The sequence below is a fragment of the Phascolarctos cinereus genome, unplaced genomic scaffold, assembly GCF_003287225.1.
Source record: "Phascolarctos cinereus isolate Bilbo 61053 unplaced genomic scaffold, phaCin_HiC Scaffold_1;HRSCAF=81, whole genome shotgun sequence".
Lineage (NCBI taxonomy): Eukaryota > Metazoa > Chordata > Mammalia > Diprotodontia > Phascolarctidae > Phascolarctos > Phascolarctos cinereus.
In genome coordinates, this window is record NW_027555514.1 from 190,864,369 (window position 1) to 190,886,419 (window position 22,051).

General features: G+C 40.8%; 1 protein-coding gene across 1 annotated transcript; it reads right to left on the reverse strand.

The window, feature by feature from the left end:
• Positions 1 to 6,392: 6,392 nt before the first annotated feature.
• GABARAPL1 (GABA type A receptor associated protein like 1) lies at positions 6,393 to 19,149 on the reverse strand. The gene is made up of 5 exons (XM_021001645.2): positions 18,749 to 19,149; positions 11,641 to 11,719; positions 10,530 to 10,648; positions 7,940 to 8,001; positions 6,393 to 7,704 (listed from the first exon to the last, which is right to left on the reverse strand). Exons 1-5 carry the CDS (start codon positions 18,836 to 18,838, stop codon positions 7,644 to 7,646), a joined length of 411 nt encoding a protein of 136 aa, XP_020857304.1. The 5' UTR covers positions 18,839 to 19,149; the 3' UTR covers positions 6,393 to 7,643.
• Positions 19,150 to 22,051: the final 2,902 nt, after the last annotated feature.

Genomic DNA, 22,051 nt, shown 5'->3' on the forward strand with positions numbered 1-22,051 from the left:
ATTCACTACTTATACGACCCTTGGCAAGTTATTTAATCTCTACATTTCCTCAACCATAAAATGGAGATAATAATAGCACCAACATCCCATGGTTGGTTGTGAAGATCAAATGAGATAATATTTGTAAAACATTTAACAAAGTACCTGTTAATAAATGCTTGTTTTCTTGTTTTCCTTCTTTCCTTCTTCCTTTTTTTGGTTAATTCATTTCAGGGTTTTCTCTTTCCTTTAAAATTTTTCATTTTATATAAATTTTTATTGCTTATTGGTCCAAACTTGACAAACACTAACAAAGGCAACAAAGAAGAGAAAAAGAGGATTTAACACACATGAAAGCATTTAAAGTACATTGTACCTTTGTCATATTAGTTCCAAAATTATCCTGCTTGGGTTTTCCCTCTGAAACTCCTTTTCAGATATCTTCACTGATGAACTACCCTTTAGATCAGGGGTTCTTAGGTTTTTGTTTGTTGGCAGTTTGGTAAAGCCTATGGACATCATCTCTGAATGATGTTTTTAAATGCATAAATAAAATATGCAGGATTACAAAGAAAATCAAACATGATAAAATAATTATTTTATATATATATATATGTGTTTGTGTGTGTGTATATATATGTATGTATGTATGTATGTATGTATGTATGTATATGTAGTGTGTGTGTGTAGGGGGGTGGTAATTGGGGTTAAGTGACTTGCCCAGAGTCATACAGCTAGTGAGTATTATGTGTCTGAGGCCACATTTGAACTCAGGTCCTCCTGACTCCAAAGCTCGTGCTCTATGCACTGTAACACCTAGCTGCCCTGAGAAATATTAAAAAACAAAAACAAAAACAAATTCAAAGACCCTTGAAATCTATTCACAGAAGTTGTAGAAATCCATGGACCCAAGATAAAGTAATTTTAGCTGTTCTGTTCTCTAAATTGAAATGTTACTTTCCTATGTTTAATCAATCTTCCTAGTCTGTTTTTTATATTACAGGTATGTTGACACCTAGAACAGTCAAAGTAGCTTGGGCTTAAAAAGTCCATCAATTAGTTGATATCTATGAGTAACCAGCAAAATCATTGTAATTTAGGGGCAGGAAGATTTTTATTTCCCTAACAATTAGTTATCTAAAAATGGAAAGGGCTATCTGTGAGGTATTTCCTAATACCTAATTCCTAATTATTGGAATTAGTTCCTATGTCCTAATCAGTGGAATTATTAAGTAGATTGAATGATGACATGTTGGGATTATTGTGGTATGTATTTTCACATTGGGTGGGTTGGATTAGATAACCACTACAGACTACATGAATATTTTCAACTAAGTATGGTCGCTTTTTACTCTTATGATATTTGATACTTGAATTATAAAACTGATGATTTACTTATAGCCACTGTCATCAGGGGCTTTTCAAAAATAAAAACATGGTGTTGAATTACACTATTAGCCTCATTACAGGGCAGGAAATCTGTGTTTTTTTATTATGTATACCCTGCAACCCTAGCATAGTACCTCGCATTAAGTAAGATCTCAATAACAATTTCTTGATTACCTAATTAAAACAAGATTAGCTTTGAAATTGAAAGAACAAATACAAACATAAGCTACCATTTTCCAAACTCAGTAAAAACTAATTTTATGGACTAATTGTTCCCACTGAGTGGAGTAGACATCTCTTAAACAGATTATTGGTATGAAAACAAAAATATTAAGATGAACACACTGTACTAAGTTGCTAATTTCAGAGGACATTAGCTGGTTGAGGGCCTTTAGCCACAGCCTATGCCTCACTTCATTTCAATAGAAAAAGGAAGGAATTCTAACCAGCAGAAATGTTCCTTCTTTCCTTTGCCACTTCAAATGCAGGAAATGGAATTAGATATCTGATGGAAACAAAGCAAAATAGTATCCACAGGATTCAGAGTAGGCACATTATTTTGATCTATAACATATATATCCCCCATAATATTGATAATTTCTTCCCCTTTCTCTTAGAAGTAGGAAAATTTTTGAGGGGAGAAATACACCTTGGTTTTTCCCTCAGCGTAGGAATTACAGAATTTCATAGTTGGAAGGAACCTCAGAAGCCACTGAGTTTAATCTGTCCCTGAATAAAAACCCTTCTACTGCCTACCATTATACCATTATACTTGCCCATTCCTCATTTTGCTCTGCATCAGTTCATACACATCCTTCCATGTTTCTCTGGATTCCTTATCATTTCTTATTATACAGTAACATTCTATTATACTCAGGTAATGGTATATTCAGCCATTCCCCAATCTTAAAAGTAGTTTTCTACCACACACCCACACCCATACCCCAGTACTTCACTCTTGTAGTTATCACCAGGAAAAAAAAAAGGAATAGTTGGATTATTTGTTTGAGGCCCAGGTAACATAATTAATGCCAACTCTCAAATCTGGTTCTAGATCTTCCCCATATTAAACTCAGTTCTGCCAATGGGCCTGATTGGGGAGGGGCAACCCCAGCAAGAACTATGCAAGAACTGATTCCTGAATATGAAAGGAAAGTGCAAGAGAGTAGTCATCAGATTATTAAATAGAAAAGAAATACATTAGGAAAAGAATGCTTGAAGCTTGAAGCAAGAGAGGTGTTTCACAATCTATGGCCAGGGTTGCTCCACAGCTAAATTAACTGGATGGCCCTTGAAAGTCATCTAAAGCATCCTCTCCTTTTACAGATGTGGAAACTGAGGCCCAGAAAGATTAAGTGATACAAAATATCGACTAAAGTCACATAGATAATAAATACTAGGGCTGAGATTTAAATCCAGAGTCTCCAAAGCCACCATGCTTTCCACTGTGTTGGGTTGGCTCTCGTGTGTGTTTTTGTATGCATGTACATGCAGGTATGTTAGGATAGTGTCTCAAGTACCCAGATATCTGGTGCCAGTAGACCAATGTGTGGTTTGTGGCTTACAACTTACTTTATGGTTTGTTTCCCTCTGATTTTTCTGTAAGGAAACACCTCTCTCCCAGCTTTACACGCTCATACTATGTCGGGTGAAGGGACACAAGGGAAATAATTTTTTTTTTAGGCAATTGGGGTTAAGTGATTTGCCCAGGATCACGCAGCTAGTGAGTGTTAAGTGTCTGAGGCTGCATTTGAACTCAAGTCCTCCTGACTTCAGGGCCGGTGCTTTACCCACTGTGCCACCTAGCCGCCCCAGGGAAATATATATATATATTTTTTAAATGTGCTGGATACTACAATGCACACAGTCTTTTTTCAGGCCCTGTATTTCAGTATTTCCTGTTACTGTGTCAGTCCTTACTGACATCTGCTAGATCGATGTGTATGAGGTTTGGAATGTCACATTCATTTTAAGAACACCTGCTCCTTGTGTGGTCATGGCGTGACAGTGTTACTTCATCACTGCTGCAGAGGAGTAGGAATAAAGCCAGTCTAATCTAGTCACAAAGGAGCAAAGGCTACACTGCTTTTCTGAAGAGAAATGGGGAAATGAAACAAAAAATATTGTGTTAACATAAAATTCCACAAACCCTTTCCTGATTCCTATAGCTAAGAATAAGCCTTTCTTCTGTGTATACAGTGATGGCAAGAAGTTAATTGCAGGGTGAACTCTGTCTGACCACAGCGAGATACTGGTTTTTGGCAAATTTTCTACTGCACCCCTGAAAGTCATTGTTATAGAAAACATCTAAGGCAGCTCAAAAACTGTACCAATTTTCACGTCAGAAAAAAAAAGCTGCATTATGTATCAGGAATATCTAAATTTTAGTGATGCTCTTTTCTTATTTTGGCTAGGCAATGGGGTTAAGTGACTTGCCCAGGGTCACATAGCTAGGAAGTGTTATGTGTCTAAGTCCAGATTTGAACTCAGGTCCTCCTGAATCCAGGGCTGGTGTTCTATCCACTGTGCCACCTAGCTGCCCCTAAGAATATCTAAATTTTAAAGAAAATTTTTATAAAGTATGACTACTAGGCAGCTTTTCTGGCCCTTAGACATTTAACTGTGTGATCCTGGGCAAGTCATTTAACCTGTTTGCCTTGGTCCACTGGAGAAGGAAATGGCAAACCACTCCAGTATCCTTTCCAAGAATGGCCCTCGGGACAGTATGAGCATGCTATGGTCCACATAGTCAGGAAGAGTCAGATACTACTGAACAACAAATCACTAGCGGCAGTACCAACAACAATGTGCCATCTCACCTTTGTATCATGCATTTGCAAGTTAAATCCCATGCCTGGAATGCATTTCCTTCTCACCACCCCCAGATTCTCAAAATCCTTACCGGCCTTCCAGGCTCCCCTCCCAGGGGCCACTTCCTTTGTAAAGCCTTCTCTTATCCCTTCATTTTAGTGTCCCATCCTTTAAATTACCTTGTATTCATGTATACCTGTGTACACGCATCTCTCAGCAGGAGGGAAGCCATGTCTTGCATATAGCAGGGACTTGAGACTTGAATTCCCAAACATTTTGCTCTCTTTGTTCTACCTCATAAATGCATTAGGGTTTGATTTTTGTTTAGCAACAGACATGGCTGGGAGGACGGGGTGGTGTCCTACACTGGTGGTGTGCTCCACCAAATTCCACTTCTAACATTGCTAGCTGACTCATGACTTTAGTATTCTGATCCAGGATTCTAAGGCAATCAAGAGGTATGTCTTGACATTCCCTCATAAATTACTAAAATTGCAACATCTGTTAGCCAAATAGTTCTGAACCCTGCCCAGTTTATTAAATGCCATTTATGAAATAAACCAGAGAAATATCTTTTACTCAAAGATTTCACTCTTCTCAAACCTCCTAATCTCATAGAGCTAAACATCAAGGTTACTGGATATACAATTTATTAATAGTGTAACAAATAATAAGGTATAATTATTTACAATATATCAACTTGGGAGATCACAGCTAACCAGCTGGAGTGTATTCCAATAAGGCTTACTCAGGCAGATGATTCAATGTTTCTTCAAAAGAATAATGTTAACTGAACTATCTTTCCTTCTCTAGGGGTGCCTGGCCTGGAGTCAAGAAAACTCATCTGAGTTAAAATCTGGTCTCAAACACTTACCAGCTGTGTGACCCTGGACAAATCATTTAATCCTGTTTGCCTCAGTTTCCTCATCTGGAAAATGGGCTGGAGAAGGAAATGGCCAACCACTCCAGTATCCTTTCCAAGAATGCCCTAAATGAGGTCATGAAGAGTTAGAAACAACTGAAAAATGACTAAACAACACTGTCTTAGGAAATTCCTCTTCATATTCTCAGTCTCTCAGTAAAATTTTCTTATGTCTTCTCTTTCCTCCATTTCTCCTCAGACCCTTCACAGATGAGTTAAATTGTAACTTTCCAATTCCATTTCTTCTTGAAGACAGTATCAGGAGAGGTGATAAAGATGAGGCAACAATAAGAGATTTCATCTCATTTCCCATTACCTTATAAGCTCTTTCAGGGAAGAAAATGTCTTAGTTCATACCACACACAATAGATGTTCTAAAAGAATAAGGGAAAAGACTGAGTGGATCTGTAATTTCATCGGTATATAAGAAACTCCCAGAGGAGGACACTTCCCTCTACCAATTAATGCAATTTACACCTTCACTGCAATTTATAGTCTCAACAGAGTTGAAGTTGTGACTTGGCCAGTGTCACCAGCCCCCCAAAAAGCTCATTCTGTATTTTCAACATTTCACATATCTATGATTTCATCATTATGGACAACTTTTACACACACACACACAGGATAACTGACTGTTGACAAGCATCTCCTACTGTATCTAGGCTAGTCCTTGTGTTGACAGTCAATGACTAGCCCTACATTTGAAGTTTTCCAGGTTCAGTAAGACCTGCTAGAAGTTGCCTCACGGGAAGGACAGCCCACCAGATATCTATGGTGAGTAAATGGGAGTTGAGCTCTAAGGTTCAGGATGGGATAAACAATGGCCATATAAGAGTTACCTCTTCATCTGTGTTACTTGGCTGGTATTGGTTGCTGTGTGACTAGTGAAGGGGGGGGGCAAAGGGACAGCCCTTTTTAGGCTATTTTGTGATCAAGTGATAGGGTCAGTTGGGAATGTAGGACACAATGCTTCAGACCAGATATGCACACAGTAAGTGCTGACTAAACAGTCATCATGTAGAAAGGCTCCACATGTCATTGCCGAGTTGTTCACCTATGCCTCACTGTACCTCTAGGCAGCCTTTCCTGCCTAGAGCACTGTCTGTTAACATGTACATACACTTTTAACATCCATACAAGCACTCATCCATGCTTGAAGGTATTAAGAATGTCCATTCCTTGACAACTGACCAATCACCACACACACACACACACACACACACACACACACACACACACACACACACACACACACACTCTCTAAAGAAAGACACCATTTGTGAGGCCATGGTTGATCTTAAAGTGTGCAATTATTTTATTTCCTTGCCCCACAGCAAGAACTTCATTTACACAGGAACCTGCAGCTAGTACAACAACTGACAAAGAGAGGTGTTTCCCCATCACAGGGGACCAGATTTCCAAGCAAAGATGGAACTAAATGGCTGAGTTCAACACCTCTTTCCCTGCCCCCCTCCCCCCACCAAAAGAGAAAACAATAATCAAAACTGACAAAAATAAAACAGGACCCAGAACTTTCTAACAGCAGCTTTGATGAATGAATACAGAACAAGGGAGTTGAATTTATCAACCATCTATGTGTGCATGGGAGCAAAAATGCTAGAGAGGTAATCCCCCTCCCCACCTTCTCCTGTACCCAGAATTGTGGGGTTTAGGAATGATAGGGAAAGTTCCCACCTACAGTTGGGAATGTTTGAAGGTTAATCAAGTCCAGGGCAGGTAGGGCTTCTTATTCTGTACTAAAAGGTATGCAGAGAGAAGCTGGGACAGAGGTTCTCCATAAGTTCAATTTAGCGATATATCCTGCCTACCCTCCTTTCCAAAGTCCACGCAACTCAGAGCCACATCCTTTTAGTGATTTTATCACCACTGGGACATTTCATAAGACTGTGGAATGGAAGTTAGACAGGAGGGTAAAGGAGTTATATTTTAGGGTCCTAATGCCAAATAAGTTTCCTCTTTGGTCCCCAGGCCTGGCCCTCAATTTAGAAGGACAAGGAAACGTCAGGTGGGAGAGAGATGCAAACTCCTGGCCCAACACTTCCACAGAAGACAAAAAAGAGCAAACACTCTCCCCTTATTCTCCATACTCCATGTCTTTCTGTACTGTCTTTTAAGTGAAGTCTGGAGATACAAGCCCAATAAGCCAGGCAATAGTGGTTATAACTTTAGGGTAATATTTCCCTTTGAGAATGATACCTAGGGATATTGGGGGAGGATAAAGCCTGCAGTAGGACTATGGAAGAGATGTTGCCAAGGAGAGATGATAAAAACAAGTTTGGTCAAATACTGGGGTAGTCATAGAGCATTTTCTTCTGTCTCTCCCACCCACACCCCTCCTACCAATGTATCAAACTGTTCCCACTCCCCAGGGTAAGAAAACTGGGAAGTCCTCCCTGGACAGAGACTACCTGAAAACAACCTACCAACACCCCCCTCCCCTGACCCTTCTTATCCAGCACAACAAAGGCTAACTTCACAGGGTGGGAAGAGGGCAGGGAGGGGTGCCATCCCCATTTCCCAATCATACATGTCGAAAACTTCCCCCAGCCAATCCAGCAGCTCTGTCCTGCAATGCCTTCTTCCTGGGCCAGGAAAGTAGCAAAAGATATCAAGTGAGATGGTAAACAAATGATAGTAAACAAATGATGGTGTTTGTGTGTGTATGGTGTGTGGTTAAGTGTTTCCAGTTGTCTTAGGCTTGCTTCAGCCTCCTCTCTGGTGGGAGCCCACCCAGCCCACCCCCAAATCCCCACACACACCCTTTCTCCCCCCCCACCAAGTCCAGTTGCTCCCATCCATTTGGACCCTGCCACTCACTTCCCGTAGACGCTTTCATCACTGTAGGCCACATAGAGAAAATAGTCTTCCTCATGGTTGTCCTAGGGAGAAAGAGGAGAGGAAGAATGACAGAGTACTAGACTCAAGTCAAAGGACCTGGGCTCAAAATCTTCTCTCTGAACTATGTGACTTTGGGCAAGTCATTTAACCTTTCTATGCCTCAGTTTCCTCATCTGTAAAAAGATCATACTAGATGACCTTGGCCCCTTCTAGCTTTAGGATCCTACAGTCAGAATTCTGTCTCGAGCTCCCAATAGAACTAGAGAGATTAATGAAGATTAACTCTAAGACATTAGTAAGGCATGGAGCAGGGTCAGGTGATACCTATGGGATGCCATATTCTCAAATTATTTTTGTAGATTATTTTAATGTTGAGCCGACTTCTAGTTTGAGCATATGATCAAAATAGCACCAACTGACCAAGTCAAGTGATTTTCTCTTTCTCAATCATATTAACATAAACATACTAACAAAAGGCTGAATGAATTCCCCCATTCTGCTTATATCCTGTGGAAGCATATTAAAAACCACATTTCACTAGAAATATTAAGGATCAAATATTTCTCCTTTCTAGATTTCTCTTCACTGGAAAGTAGGTCATAGGTCAGGAACAAAAGATCTCTTCCTCAGGGAAACTGCATTAAGGGTGGGAACCAGTATTTAAGCACAAAAAGTGCCATGGATCAAGTTAAGAACACTGTCTTCCACATTTCTAAGAGTCTGGCCTGTGAACCACTTAAGGAAAGGGCAAGGTATTGTATTGAAAGGAAGAGGAGTTGAGGAAAGAATTGAGTAGATCTAGCTGAAGATTAGGTGACTATTATTCTGGAATGTTCATCCAAAACTGCATTTAAATGTATTACAAACTTTTCCTGGTTCAAGATTCTTACAAATGTTAATTCAATTTGAGAAGTACAGAGATATTGGGGAGTGGGGAAAACTATGTAAGCTGAGTCATCTTTCTTTTTACGTTATAAACATTTATAATTTATAATTTAGGATTTAGAATGTTAAATCAAGAAAATTTTTCTTGGCAGATTTCCCCACAAAACACAAATATTAATTTTTTCTTTGATAATCCAATCATTGGATCGTGAGTGATTATATTACCACCCCACTAGCAGAACAGGTAAATTTCCGTTAAGGCTGTCTTCACCAGTTTTGTCAACAGAAAGGGGCTTATCTTCCCTAGGCTAGTTGGTTTTGGAAGAGCCAAAGATTCTTATCTCAAAGTCTATGAAAGAGAAAATTTACTTTCTTCCCTCGTGCACAAGTAAGGGAGTATGGTTATGGAAAATTCCATAAATTACATATCTTGGCTGCTATACCAATCAGTTTTATTTGATCTGCTTTTTCTCTTCTCATATTTTTTGGTTACAAGGGATGTTTTTTCTGAATAGGAAACAGGAAAGTGATCTTTTCATAAAATAAGGTGATATAAAAACAAATGATATCAGTAAAAATTTAATTAAAATTATATCTATAAAATTCAAAGACTTTATAGATGAGGTCATCTGTACTTTGTTCAGTCATTTATTTGCTGCCATCCAAGACCTGCCTGAAACAAATAGATGCAAAATACATTTTTCCTAATGTTCTAATTATGCCTTAGTAGCAATTCCAGAAAAGATTAGGGCAGGGATGGGAGAAGACCATAGATTTCTGGAAAACAAATTTCATTTTCTTTCCTTAATACAGAGAATAATGTTAGAGCTGGAAAGGGCTTCAACTAAAGCTTTTGTTTTATTGAAGAAAGTGAGGCTCAGAGGGGTTAAGTTACTTGCCTAAGTTCACCTGTCAAATGAGATAAAGGGTTTGTAAACCTTAAAGCACTATATAGTCATCACCATCTAGCTGATTGAAAAGCCAGGACTAGAACCCCTGTCTCCTGACTCCTAGTCAAAAAGCTCCTTCCTTGTTGAACAATAGACTTGAGCACAGACTATCACATACTAAAATGAGAAGATTGGAATCCTCAGATACTATGATACACATTCCAGATCCTCCATTTCATGCAAGTCACCCTATGACAGAGGGAACAGAAAGGTGGTCTTTTCTCTCCATTTTACAAATGGGTAATCTAAGATTCAGACTCAAAAAGTCACAAAAGGAACCAGAACATAGCTAAGACTATTTGAGTCTGGCCTTTGGACTTAGTTGAAGGCTCTCTACTAAAATATATCCTCCATTTAAATTCTAGGACTCACCGATGGATTATTAAATAAGAACAGAGAATGATTTTTTTTTAATGGGATAAATGTCGAGACCTTTAACAATTAAAATACCTGTAATGCCATTAAAGGAAATAACCCATAATTAGAGAGGAATATGAAAGCAAATGCTAAAGAGCGTAGTCTAATGGTCAATGCCTTTTTACTCAAAAGTCCTGTGGAAAATGTGGCACTTTCTAAGTCAGGGCCTCTGCCTCTTAATCTGCAAAGGGAAGACACTACCCTGACCCCCCCCACCCCTCATGCCCATGCTTGCCACACTTTCTAGGAGATACTAAAATAACCAATGGGGAGTTCTGCAGATGACAAGGAATACTTTGGATTGGCATCATCATTACCTCATAAAGTTGGCCCATGGTAGCACTAGTAGGAGGGATAGTGTTGTTGACAAAGAAGAAGAGGGCGTCTTCCGGCCGAAGGTGGATCCTCTTCCGAATTAAGAAGTAGAACTGACCAACTGGATTGAGGCAAAGGAAAAGTTTCAGTTTGGGTCATAAGAGAACAATGCATTGACAGAAGCATAAGAAGCCACAGAGCAGCATCTATAGCATCTGTAGTATACTATAGACAATATCTGTCCTTTGGAGCAAAATCTCCCCTTACCTTTGTCTCTGAAGTACTTGCAGGGTACTTGTCCCCTTTTGCTTCCTGGACCATCAAAAACCCACCAAAAACTACAAACAGAAGAGCCTAGTTTCATGTCCTCCTACATCATTTGAACTTATTTCTTAGCCACCTCTTCCACCTACAATGTCAAACCTGAAGTATGGTTGCTAAACCTCATCAGTTGCCATGTTCATTAGCAGTAATAATCCTTAAACTTCAGAGACAAATAAAAAATGTTGCCAAAGATCTTGAAAGTGACTTGCCAGTAGATGTTATTCTGATCACTGCAGATGCTTTAACATATGAATTCAGATGAAGGTTCCCAGTAATTTATCTAAGTCCAAATCTTAATCTTTAAGACAACTATTTATACCCACAGCCCATGGCAATAGGGAAAGATGCTTTAATAGAAGGAAGGCAAGATAGAGGCCCAGTAGTCAAACCTACAATTAACCTTGTGGGCAAATTCTTCTATGTTGGTAGAGGAAATTCACCAACTTGAACATTATGGTCATTCCCAGACCACTTAATGGAAAACTGAATTCCATTGGTCTGTTTTTACATAATTGTAACACAGCACAATGTTGCAGCCAAAGTAATTAAGTGCTTCTAATTGGAGGGGAATCTGAGGCAAAAGAAATCAAATGATGGCCTTTCAGCCACCAAATAGGTTTGGAGACATTTAGGGGCAAATGTTTTGTGGCCTTCTGTTTCAAATTGAGTATTCTGTCTGGAGAAATCAAAATATTACCTCCAGCTTTCTCTTCCCACAGAATCTCTTTACCAGGAAAAGCAGATCATCTTTTGTACAAGAAAGTGAGGGGATGTAGACTGTTTTGTTACCTGTAAGGTCAGAGGGCACCAGGTACTTCCTTTTGTCCAGGTCAGGGACTCTGGCTTTAGGTGCCTTCTCCACAATTACCTGTTATCGAGATATAAGGAGAGACTTAAATGAGACTTGTTAAAAATTAAAATTATGTATTGATATATTTTGTTTTTATATCACTTGCTCATTTCTGAATGTATGCCTTTCTTCTTTATCTCCCCATCTATCCACTGTAAGAAAGGATTTTTTAAAAAGGGAAAAAAAGTAGTTCAAAACTAATTCCTATCAGGCAAGTCCAACAACCAGCCAGCATTTACCATTTATTTTTGTCTATTATTTATATTTTATTTATTTTTATTTTCATTGTTATTCAGAATTTAACAAACATCCAATAAAAAGAGCATTTCTGTATACATTGTAGAGTAGGAGAGAATTGTACATGAAATGGTTATTCCTATTACATAGAGCTTGCTTTTCTTTTAAAGAATAAATTCAACATATAACATTTTTTTTTGTTTCTGCTTTTTGGTGAGGCAATTGGGGGTTAAGTGACTTGCCCATGGTCTAGTAAGCTAGTAAATGTCAAGTGTCTGAGGTTGCATCTGAACTCAGGTTCTCTTGACTCCAAGGCCTGAGTTCTATCCACTTGTACCACCTGGCTGCCCCAACATATAACATTTTGGTGTCCTACTTGTCTATGATTCCTTCTGACCTTCCTTTGGTTTCCCTTAACCCCCATGCCTCTCATTTATCTTCCCACATTGAAAATCACAAAACCTTTAGGAGCAAATGGCATAGATGAAAGGTTCCATAGCAAGGCAAACTGAATAGAGAATAGGCCCCATTTAACACTCATATTTTCATTTCCCTTTTCCCCAAATGCCCATACTCTGTGTTCTAAGCAGAAGTGAGCTGTACTGTTATGGAGATAAGCACAAATGAGGAACAAGTACTCCAGTTATAAGGGTTAGAATATGAAAGCCAAGGCCAAGGGACAGAAAAAGTCTGGGAGCCCTAGATTTTGTGGCTTTAGAAAAGATAAGGGAGGGGCAGCTAGATGGCACAGTAAATAGAGCACTGGCCCTAGAAGGAGGAGGACCTAAGTTCAAATCCAACCTCAAACACTTACTAGCTGTTTGACCTTGGGCAAATCACTTAACCCCAACTGCCTTCCCGCAAAATTTTCAAAATGAAAGGAAAAAACAGAAAAGCTGCAAAAGTGAGGAAGGAAGTGGTATAATTATGTGAAGAAATTAATCAACAAGCATTTATTAAAGACCCACCATGTCCCAGACACTACGGGAGACATGGGGGACACAGCACAAAAGGGAGTCTGTCTTGGCACTCACGGGAGCTTACATTCTACTTGGGGGTAATACAGCCTGTTCACAGAAAATTAAATACAGGGAACATATGAAATGAATTCCTAATGACTTGGGGAGGGGCCCTCCTAGGCTTACTGAAAGGCCTCTTAAGGACAGTCAGGTTAAAAAATCAGTGAACAAGAATGCAAGGGGTCAGATTTTTTTTTTTTAATACATTGGATGGCACAGTGGAGCTAAGAAACCAGGGATGAGGAAGTGGGCTAAATTTCTGCAAGTTACTCCTTCAAAGCCACTCAAAAGGAGGATTGAAAGAATAAATTATTCAGGGGTTGCAAAGAATGACAATGAGCACATCCTAGTCAAAAAGGAGGTATTCATTGTGATTCCCAGGAGCCAGCTTTGGCAGAGGGAAGGAAAAGGGTAAGACAAATACCTTAGAGATAACAGAGGACAGGGATGCAGGCAAGAGACCATAAAAATGGGTGGAGAGAGAACTAAGAAACTCAAAATCTGCTGTTGAAAAAAGCACATGCAATCCTTCTTCCCCCATCAGTTCTGGGGGAGAGGGAATTAAGGCTTTTTGGTTGGTGTTCCAGGCTAAACACAGATGCCAGGAATCCTTCTGGGGAGAATGGGTGGAAAATAGACCCAGATAACATCTAAAAGGTCCTGTGAAGTGGCTAAGGTGATAACTTTTGGCGTTCAGTTGTTTCAGACTTTTTGTGATGCCATACAGGGCTTCTTGGCAAGGATATCAGAGTAGTTTGCCATTTCCTTCTCCAAGCTCGTTTTACAGATGAGGAACTCAGGCAAACAGAGTTTGTAAATGCGAATATATTAATATTTAGGTCCTGGGATCGGTAAAAGGGCTGATACTGTTGGGGTGCTTGGGTGCTTATGTTTGGATGCTTATAACTTGGGCCCCAATTTCTCCCTAGCCTCAGAAACACTGTCCCTTGATAATCATTTAAGATCAATTGAGCCCCAATAAGGGCCAAAACCCTAAATTAATCTTTTTCTCTCTGAGTGAACTAAAAACACCCCTTCCTGTGTCAGCAAATTCCAGGACCAGATAGAGCTGATCAGTATTCTTCCTGTTTGTTATCACTGGGTCCAGGACGTCTGGGACCAGATACTCTCTTGAATAATGGGACTTTTCTTATCTTGAGTTTCAATTGAGAACTGACCACTCCTTAACTACTCCCTAATCCCACCCCGAATCCCCTAGTTAGCATATTTGGCACATGTTTTATTGTATTTTATCCTATATAAACTTTAACTGTACCTCTCTAAGGTTGCAGGATCCTTAAGAATCCTTGCCCGCTGAAAAGCATAACAATAAATCTTTGCCACCTTGAATTAAAGAATGCTTGAGTCTGTGAATTCATTCCAGACGACCTGTCCTGTACTCTGGTCTTTGAGGGGTCACAACCTCTCAACCTCTCAGCCCACAACAATGTCACCATAGCTTCCTTGACATGTCTGGTGGTGCAATGGATAAGACCTCCGGGTCTGGAGTCAGACAACACCTGAGTTAAAAATCAGGCCTCAGACATTTGCTAGCGTTGTGACCTTGGACATATCACTTAACCATTCCTGCCTCAGTAATAACAGCACCTACCTCCAAGGGTTGTTGTGAGGATTAAATGAGATAATACTTGTAAAGCACTTAGCACAGTGACTGGCACATAACAGTATCTGTTTTGTACAAAGTCCTAGAGGCTTAGCTACTAAGTCACAGACAAGAACACTGATAGGTGAAGGTCTCCAAGTACAGGGCCTAAACAAATCACGTGACTAATGATTTTTATTCATTTTTACCAATGAGGGAAAGTCTTTGGAAAGAATCTGCTCCAAATTATAGGACTAATAAGTAAGCAGAAGGGAGACAACTTGTTACAGTGGCAAAATCACTGAGTTTAATAGCAGGACTTGGGGATTATGCTCTGTAACTTATTACCTGTGACCATTACCAAGTCACTTAACCCTTCTGAGCCTCAGTTTTCTCATCTGTAAAATGAGGGGATTCATAAGTTTAAAGCTAGAAAGGCCCTCAGAGGTCAACTCAGCCCAACCCTTTCTTTTGAGAGGTGAGGAAACTATAAAATCCAACAATGTTAGGTGATTCACTCATAGTCTGAGTGAGTACTCTATTATGTCATCTTAAATCCTGGGGTCAAAATGATCCAATCAATGAATTCAACAAGTAGGTGTTTAGGGCCTACTGAGTGCCAGAGCATTGTGTTCAATACTGGGAATACAAAAACAAAAGTTAAAACAAGTCCCTGCCCTCAAGGAGTTTACATGCCATTGGGAGAACCAACATGTACATAGAAATATACAAACCAAATCCAAGATGATGGCAAGGGGGTTAAGGGTACTACCAACAGCTGGGAGAATCAGAAAGGCTTCATTTAAAATGTGCCCCTTACACTGGATCTTGAAGACTAAGGATCCTACAAGGTAAACAAGGCACAAGGTAAGAAACAGAGCTGTGTATAAGGAATAGCAAAGAGGCAAATCTGCCTAGACTGTATCATATCAGAAGGGGAGTAATGTATAATATTGTCAAGTTGTTAATATGGACTTCTAGTCCTTGGGAGCAGCCTACTGAGTCCAAATTTTACAGAACAAATCCTTTTATTAAGGCGATTTGTTCTGTGAAATTTGGATTCAGTCAAAGGGCCAGACTTGAGGACCTAGAGGGCCCATGTGCGGCCTCGAGGCCCCAGGTTCTACAACCCTGGACATGATAGTTTTAAGGAACCACTAAAGTGACTGAAATGACATGATCAGACCTTTAAAAAAAAACACTTGTACTCGAATGTGGAGTGGAGTGAGACTAAAATTGAGGAGACCAAATGCAAGGCCATTTACATAGTCCAGGCAAGAGTTGATACTGTTGTGAATTAGGGTGGAGAGGTGGCAGACGAAAAAGGCATTGTGGAAGGACAATAAGCAAGATGACAACAGAATGGATAGGAGGGGATCGGACAAGGGAAGACTCCTGATTATGAACCTGGGTTAACTAAAGAGATGCACAGCTAGGTAGTGCAGTGGATAGGGTACTTACTGGGCCTGGAGTCAGGAAGACTCACTTTCCCGAGTTCAAATCAGGCCTCAGACACTCACTAGTTGTGTGACCCCAGGCAAGTTACTTAATCCTGTTTGCCTCAGTTTCCTCCTTGAAGGAACTGGCAAACCAATCCAGTATATCTGCCAAGAAAACCCCAAATGGGGTTATGAAGAGTTGGACCAGACTGAACAACAACATAACTGAGAAGATGGTGTCCTTGACAGATATGGGGGGAAATCTGGAAAGAAACAGGGGTGAGTTTAGAGGGCAAAGGAAGACATTTTGGACATGTATAGTTTGGGATATCTATGGGATAGCCAGTTTGAAATATCAAAGAGGCAGTGCAGTTTGTGATAAAGAACTGGAGATCAGGGGAGAGACTAGGGCTGGCTATATAAGATCTGAAAGTCACCCTCATGTTGTTTGGGTCATTTTTTTCTGTTGTGTCCAACTCTTTGTGACCCCATTTGGAGTTTTCTTGGCAAAGATACTGGAGTGCTTTGCCATTTCCTTCTCCAGCCTAGAGGCACAGAACCAGTAAGAGTCTGAGGCTGGTTTTGAATTCTGAGTCTTCTTGACTACTGGCCTAGAGCTTTAACCACTGTGCCACTTCAGCTGCCTCTGGCCACATTCACTGAGGTGATAATTTAGTTCATGGGGGTTGATGAGGCCACTAATAAATCCAGACTCCCATTGATATAGGCTAGCCAAACTGGCCTTCTTCCTATTCCTCCCACATGAAACATCTCCTAAATCCATGTCTTTGCATTGGTTGTCCCTCATGCCTGAAATACATTCCCATCTCACTTGTCTTGTAGAATGTTCCTTCAAAATTCTGCTGAATTTCCACCTTCAACAGGAAGCATTTCCAGACCTCTACAACTGGCAGTGCCATTCTCTCCACTGATTACACCATATGTATTTTGTATACTTATTTATGTTGTCTCCCCTTACATAAGATCCTTGAGGGCAGGTTATATCACTTACCTTTGTATACCCAGAGGAAAGTTAAAGAGCGTACTGTAGAAGTTAGGGGATATGCTATATACCAGGGGTGGGGAACCTGCTATAGATAATGTTAAAGAGAATGAGACTTGATAAGGTAGGAGAACCAAAAACAAACCAAAAAAACAAAAAGTGTCACAAAATACCAGAAAGGGGAGGATAAGTCAACCATGCCATGTGCTTCCAAGAGGTCAAGAAGAGAGCTTGTTTACTCAGTCATCTTTTCCCTCTAACCAAATATTAACCAGTGTGTCCAGTGGGAGATGTGGGAGGTGACAGGAAAGGGGACCTCCTTCTTAGAGAGGGTGACTGACATCCTATAACTGGATGCAGATGTGCTGAGATGGCCTACCTTGTTTCCAAGCCTACCTCAACTAGTTTGCTTGGGGAAATGTCAGTCTTAAGGTCTCAGCTGTTAGACCAGGAACACAAAGGCTATAAAAATAAATGCTGCCTCATATCCCCATTATCTTTACTTCCAGATCTCTATCCTGGCTTAACTGACTTCTAAATTTTCCAGCAGTAATGTCAATCAATACAGCCCTCTATCATTCTGCAGGGAGTAAGTAGGGCCGGGGTAAAGCATTAAAGCATTTGTCATTGATCTTTTTTGTTTTCACTCCATACTCCCAGTCCTTGCACTCCTATCTCCCAAAGTCTATGGTTTATGCTCCCTCTACCCCACCCGACCTCCACAAGAACCTGTTTTCTCCCAAATCCAAACAGCCCTACTTTCCCTCTGAGGCCCAGTATGTTTCCAAGCAGAGGGGGGGACCGGGTGGCGCAGCAGGGTGGCAGGGACAGAAAATATGACAAACCAGAGCTGAAAGGAGAGCTCCCCCCTCCCCCAATTCCTGCCTTTTTTTTTTGTGACAAGCCACAGTCTGGTCAAAAGCAAAACAGTCACCAGGAAAAAAGCTGTTCTCACTCTCACATGCATGGATTCTGAAGCCAAGGATGATGAAGCAAACTGGCTGCTACGCAGATAACATGCCCGTTTGCCAAGCCAGTTCGGTCCTGTGGTCTTTTTTTTCCTTTCTTTTCTCTTTCTTTCTTTCTTCCTTTCTTTCTCGTTCTTTTTTTTAAACCTGTTTCTCTATCCAAGCAGTAAGAGAAGAAAGAGGCCCGTGTCTCTCTTTCCCCACCCAATTAATTCCAAGGACAAAAGGTCTAGAAGCCTGTGGACAGAACCACAGCTAAATAAACCACTGAAAGGACATAAATAAACAGGGCGAATCTGCATAGCCGTCGCCATGGTGGCCACCCTCATTAACAGCTTTCTCTCGGCATCCTTATACGCAGTCAAGAAAAGACCCCTTCCGATCCATTCTCACACAACAGAGCCGCAACATGAACACAAGCAACACCTACACAACGCACCTGGCGCACTCCTGAGTCATGGGGCTTCATCTCCGAACACACACGCACGCATCATGACAGTGATGGTGCATTGCCCCCATTCCTCAGACTCACAACAAACAACATTCTCCAACACGGCTGATGCTCAGTCTTAGAAGGGCCCCAGCTACTAAAAGTCGGGCGAAGGGCGTCTTCAGTATGGATTTCCAGTGAATATTATAAGGAAATTGGAGACGAGGTATCTTCCAAGGAGCCCTCCAGCTCCTTGGGTCAGAGATCTGTCCGCGTCCGCGTCCCTATCCCCTCCCCTCTCCCTTTTCTCTTCCTCCCACCCTTCTTCCAGGCCCCTATGCCACTCACAGGGACTCTGTCAGGATATTTCTTCCGAATCTTCTCCCCTTCTTTTTTCCGGTACTCGAAAGGATGATCCTCCTTGTATTGGAATTTCATGATGCTCCGCAGCGTCTCCGATCTCCCCTGGGGGGCCTGGCTCAGGCGGAGGGGATTGATTCTCCGAGTCTGGCTTCCCCTGGTCGGAGTCCAGTAAGAGACTCCAAGAGCCTCGGCGGTGCTAACCACTGCTGCCCTGCCCGCTGTGTTCCACCAGCCCGCTGAGAACACTCAGGACTGAGGCCCCGGGTGGCCCAGGCTGGGAGGCGGAGAGAGAACCGGCGTGGGGGTGGGGAAATCCTGCAGGGTTCTTGGGAGAGCCGGGAACACACAAGCAACACAGTAGCTAGCCTGGTATTGTGACGTCACAAAGCCCCGCCCTTCCCTCCCACACAATGTTCTAGACCGTCCTGGTCCTGTCTCCGAACCGGGGGCTAACGAAAATATTGTTCAAATCAGCCCACGATATTCGCTTTCCTTTTTTGAAATAATCCTTCACTAAATCTTTTTAATAAAAACATCGTGTTGGTTTTGCACGCCATTTGTTTCTTTCGCTACTGAATTTCTTAAGGCAAGATACCAAATATGTGTACTTCTCCCCCTCCACTTCCTTGTGGGTTTTTTTTGGTTGAATCCAGCAGCAATTACCAAAGATTAAAGTCCACCCCTTCTAAGCACGTTGGGGTTGTTGGCAGTGGTAGGGGACGGGAAGGGAGGGGTGGGGAGATGGGGGAGGAAGACCTGCAGTGTTTGGGGCAAATACAGTAATATTCCGACGCTCTGGCAGCCTTTCCTCTAAGGGTCCTCTCGGATTACCCAGGAATTCGTCCCCTCCACACCTCTATGGCCTGTATTGTTTTTGTTTCTGTTAGAGCTGCAAATTACTAGGCCGAGCAACAACATAAATAAAGTGACTCAGGGGTTTAGAAGGATATAGAATGAGGAAAAATGTAATCTTGGCCAAGAGTTAAGGTGCTGGAGTAGAATTTCCCTTTAAGTGGACTGTTCCAAACCTCCCTTCCAGCCCTTTCCCCACCCTCCTCCTAGAATCACTAGTGTTGCAAGGCCTCAGTCCTGAAAGAAAAACAGAAGTCATGTGATGAGGATGAGCTGGGCTTTATCCAAAACGAGTTGTCCGCAGCCAGCCGGGCTGAATTGGGGAAAGGAGGTAACCAGGGGGTAAATGCAGCATAAATAAAATCAATAGCATTAGACTAATAATAACAGATCTGATTTAGTTTTAGGTTACAATGTACTTTTGCACCGTTACCCTGACAACAACCTGGGAGGCAGATTGTGCATTTATTATTATCTTTACGGTACAGATGAGGAAACTGAGACCAAGAGGAATTAATTGACTTGGCCAAGGTCAAATGGCTACTAGCAGGCTTCTGATTCAACCACAGTCTTCTGCTTTCAAATCCAGTAGCCTTTGAGCACGGACTACTTTAGCGGACTTATGAAGAAATTTGCCTAAGAGCCAATCAGTTCTAAAATTGTGAATCGCAAAAACTCAGTTGAAATGTACCTCTGATTTAGTTCACCATGTATCTCAGTAAGGATTCCTCCCACAAATCCAATTAAGTGGTCATCTAGCATCTCTGCCTAAGGACCTCCAGTGATAGGGAACTGATTGCATCTGTGGAAGCATATTAACAAAACCTCTTTTTTTTAGTTCAGCTGAAAATATTTCTCATCCAAAAACCCTTCCCAAACTTTTCCCTTTAGGGGAAGCCTGAAAAATTAAGACCTTAGGAAAATGGATTAGGTGTGGTAACCAAACTTAGAAGAGTAACAACAGCAAAAAATTGACTCTGGCCTGCTTAAAATCACTGAAAGGATTAGGATTTTGATCATAGGGTGTTTCCTTTTATTTATTCCTAGAGAACACTTAAGGGGTCAAGGAAGGAAATGAATTGCTATTAAGTGACTGTAGTTCTATTTGATAGAGTCAGATGCTAAGCAAAAATTGTTTTTTTAATGTTTTTGTAACCTTTTCCTTAATCAAGACTCCTGTTACCTCAAGTTGTCTGATGATAGATGTCCAAAGGACCAGGGTTTGGGGAGATGACTTATTTGATCATTTCTTTTTCTAGACTGAATTTAGAATAATGTTAAATTAATAAAAAATGGTTTTCTGGAAGACTTGAGCCCAAGACACAAAATTACAGTAATTAACATTTTTCTTCAACCCATTCTGCGGCAACCCCTTCCACTTTCTGATATTTGTTAGAAAGTCTTTCTGTACATTAAGGCTGAATTTGCCTCATTTTGTTTCCTACCCATTCCCTGTAGTTCTGCCCCAAAAGGGCAAATCAAATCATCTGCCGTGATTTCTTCAGATTCTTGAAGACAGTTGTGATGCTTCCCAAGCCTCCTTTTTTCCAGGTTAACCATTTCAGATTTGAACTCAACAGATTCGAATATAGTGAGCTGTTGCCTCATTTTGCCAGAAACCAGGTCACCATGCTACTTCCAGGCCATTTCCAAACTATGCCTCTGTATCTACCCTCCTCCCCTTTTTACCTTCCTTTTATGTTTTTTTCAACTGAAAATATTAAGAAATGATATTTGTCCATCCTAAAACCCTCCTCAAACTTAAGCTCTTTGAGGGTAGGAACTAAGGTGCTTGCTTATATATTTATATTCTTAAGTGTTTAGAATAGTACTTGACACAAAGTCTAATAAATGCTTTTTCACTCATTTAATTCATCAGTTGAATTTTAAACTCTTCACAGTCCTGGTCATCATTCTCTGAAGCTCTCCAGCTTTTTATCATCCTTCCTTAAGTGTGGCACCCCAAAATGAGCACAATGGTCTGATCATGGCAAAATGGAAAGTGTCATCACTTTATTTATGGATACTGTGTACTTCTAAATACAGTCTGAAATACATTAGCATTTGTAGAAGCATATTAAAAACCTCATTGTCAGTTTCACTAACTGTATTAAAAAAGAATATTTCTCTAGTCTTAAAAACTCTTTCCAAGCTTCTCCCAATTCAAAAGTAATGGATTAAGAGTGAAAACCAAATCATGAATAGAGGTTGCCTATGGCCTTCTCCATCCTCAAAAGCAATTGGGCTGTAATTCACCTAAGGGTAGTGCCCCAATTATCCATTTAAAAAAAATTAAAGTATAGATCTGGGGAGGAGATCTTGGTATAGGATGACACTTGAAGGAAGCTATCAAAGCTGTCAAAGAAAGAACTGAGTGGTTATCAAGTGACTATGTTCTATTTGTTGAAATAGAACATTAACCTCAAACTTATTTTC

What these genes read in the sequence shown, in the direction of transcription:
- GABARAPL1 (XM_021001645.2), bottom strand. Translation starts at nt 18,838, where the DNA reads ATGAAATTCCAATACAAGGAGGATCATCCTTTCGAGTACCGGAAAAAA. An exon ending in AATATCCTGACAGAGTCCCT is followed by an intron (nt 11,720 to 18,748) that starts GTGAGTGGCATA and finishes TCTCGATAACAG; the next exon opens with GTAATTGTGGAGAAGGCACC. An exon ending in CCATGGGCCAACTTTATGAG is followed by an intron (nt 8,002 to 10,529) that starts GTAATGATGATG and finishes CTTTCTCCCTAG; the next exon opens with GACAACCATGAGGAAGACTA.